Source organism: Oryza sativa, chromosome 3 (genome assembly GCF_034140825.1).
Source record: "Oryza sativa Japonica Group chromosome 3, ASM3414082v1".
Classification (NCBI taxonomy): domain Eukaryota; kingdom Viridiplantae; phylum Streptophyta; class Magnoliopsida; order Poales; family Poaceae; genus Oryza; species Oryza sativa.
The window spans coordinates 8,762,323-8,764,993 of record NC_089037.1 but is presented as its reverse complement, the minus strand read 5'-3'; the positions used below and the strand labels follow the sequence as shown (position 1 = coordinate 8,764,993).

The 2,671-nt window shown below is 59.8% G+C and overlaps 1 protein-coding gene across 1 annotated transcript; it reads left to right on the top strand.

The window, feature by feature from the left end:
- Window positions 1-290: 290 nt before the first annotated feature.
- On the top strand, window positions 291-2,163 carry LOC4332342 (uncharacterized). Its single transcript, XM_015773813.3, has one exon. It carries the CDS (start codon window positions 306-308, stop codon window positions 1,668-1,670), a length of 1,365 nt encoding a protein of 454 aa, XP_015629299.1. The 5' UTR covers window positions 291-305; the 3' UTR covers window positions 1,671-2,163.
- The last annotated feature ends 508 nt before the right edge of the window (window positions 2,164-2,671 follow it).

The window sequence follows — 2,671 nt, the reverse complement described above, 5'->3', positions numbered from 1 at the left end:
GTGCTGGGGGTTGCTGGTGAAGTGCTGATTACTGCGTACCAGGCCACCCTGTTGCTGTCGCCGGATCGCCTTTTGCCCTCCCGTACTTCGTGCCAACACAAAAGCGCGATACATAGCCCACGTTGCGCTCCCTTTTCCCTCCCTCCCTTTCCGCCTTCGTCGCCCTCCTCCCTGGCTAGGCTTCCTTGCTTCATCTCCACTCGCCCACCGGAGAATTCCTTCCTCTCTCTCGTCGCGCCCATTGTTTGCTTTGCTCACATATGATCTGAGTCGCGGAAGACTCAGTCGGTGGCAAGGATACGGGGATGGCGGGCGGTGGCAGGTGCAGCTCGCTGCTCCGTGGCTTCGTGTCACTCTTCTTCCTCCTGTTCATCCACATTGGCCATGCCGGTTGCTGCTTCTCGACGGGATCTTCCACGCAGACGCTGGAGGAAGATGACACTGGACATGGGGCCGACGGGAGGGGCGGCGGTGGCGGCGGCAGCAAGAGGAGGAAGATATCGCCGCTCGCGTTCTCCCCGTCGGTGTCGTCTTCTACGGTGGCTGACGAGAGGTCCAGAGCCAGGCGGAGGCAGGTGTCGTCTCTAGCCACCAGCGTCCGCTTCTACCTCCACCGCATCTTCTCCTACTCGTCCGGAGCCAAGAACGGCGCTGGCGCTCCAGCCGCGGAGGAGGAAGACGAGGCGGTGACGACGACCGTGTCGTCGCCGCTCGCGCAGTCGTCGTCGTGCCTGCCTCAGCGCCAGGCCTCGTCGTCGGTGGTGCTGTCCACGCCGTCGTCGCCATGCGCGTCGCCGTTCCTGTCCCCGCTCTCGCCGCAGTCTCTCAGCATTACTCCTGCGGTGCCGTCGTCGCCGCACAACAGGCAGATCCCTCAGGCGACCACCAGGCAGTCGTCGTTCAGGTCGTTCGCCGCCCGCGGCGACGTGTTCCCGTGCAAGGTGTGCGGCGAGGTGCTGAGCAAGCCGCAGCAGCTGGAGCTCCACCAGGCGATGAAGCACTCCCTCTCCGAGCTCTCCAGCCTCGACTCCAGCATGAACATCATCCGCATGATCTTCCTCGCCGGGTGGAAGCCGGCCGTTATGCCCGGCGCCGGCGAGCCACCGTCGGTGCGGCGCATCCTCAGGATCCACCACAACCCCCGCGTGCTCACCCGCTTCGAGGAGTACCGCGACCTCGTCCGCGCCCGCGCCGCCCGCCGATGCGCGGGCGCCGGCGCGGCGGCGGTGGAGGAGCGGTGCGTCGCGGACGGCAACGAGCGGCTGCGGTTCTACTGCTCCACCATGCTCTGCACCCTGGGCGCGGGCGTGTGCGGGAGCCCCTACTGCTGCACCTGCAGCATCCTGCGCCACGGGTTCGCCGGGAAGCAGGCCGACGTGGACGGCATCGCCACCTACTCCTCCGGCCGGGCCGCGCACGCCTCTCTCCCCGACGACGTGGAGCGCGAGTTCGCGTTCCTCCAGGTGCGCCGCGCCATGCTGGTGTGCCGCGTCGTGGCCGGGCGCGTCGGCCGCGGCGCCGCGGACGACAAGGTGGCCTACGACTCCATGGTTCCACTACTGCCAACCTCCTCCTTCGCTGCAGCTACCCGTGGCGACGACGACGTCGAGCTGCTCGTGTTCAACCCCCGTGCCGTGCTCCCATGCTTCGTCATCATCTACAGTTGCTAGTTGCGGCAGCGGCACGAGGCGGCCAGCCTGCATGTCGTACTAGTGTATAGCCCTTCTTTTTCCCTCGTTAGGTACGTTGGGCTGTGGTCACGGCGGCGCGTACAGTGAGATCTCGTTCTCGGTTCAATTATAGCGGCAAAATGCATGGCTCGCTGCTCGTTGATCTGTCCGACCGGTTGGGTTCTGGCCTTCTGGTCCTTTTGGCTACATCAAGCTATGAGTGTACTCGATCGGCAATGCATGGAGCTGGGTGCCACTGCACATTGCCTGCCTCTGGCTGGATCGGATCGAGCACTCGACACATCATCCAGCACAGTGATGGTCTCACTGACGTTGAGTATTGTCGAGTGGGTTCTACCACACGCTGCACAATGGTCGTAAGTTATGTAGCTTGGTTGCCATGTTCTTATGTACCTGCTACTACTGTTGTTGTTGGTCCTGCGTCAACTATCGACTGATGAATATGGTTCAATGGTACATTGATCTTTTTGTAGTTTTGCTCTGCTCTGTCGATTGGCATGTGTAATTGAGCTCTGTTTTTAATTCTCGTGGGCTTCGAACCTACCGCGCTCGGGCAGTTGGGCCTTACTTTAGTGGGCCTACGTAGACTTGTTCAGCCTTTATACGTCATGGGCCGCAATGAGCATTGATTTGGGCTTGATTATCCAGATGAATTTCTGAGCCTGTTTGGTAGAGCTCCAACTTCTAAATTTAGCTTCTGGAGTTAAGTCTGGAGTGGAGTTGTAGAGCTGCCTAAACCCAATTCCATCTCTCTAGTTCATTATGTGAGAGAGCTCCACCCAACTCCACTCCCATTTTAGATGGAGCTGAAATTGTTTGGCTGAGCTCCAGCTCCAGGAGAGGTGGAGCTGGAGCTAGAGCTATGCCAAACAGGTCCTTTTCTGTTGAATGAAAGAAAACCAAACTCTCCTAATTTCCATGTAATAGAAATGATATTATATACTCCCTCCACTTTTTAATAGATGACGCCATTGACTTTT

Coding starts and splice junctions, on each gene's coding strand:
- LOC4332342 (XM_015773813.3), top strand. CDS start 306: ATGGCGGGCGGTGGCAGGTGCAGCTCGCTGCTCCGTGGCTTCGTGTCA.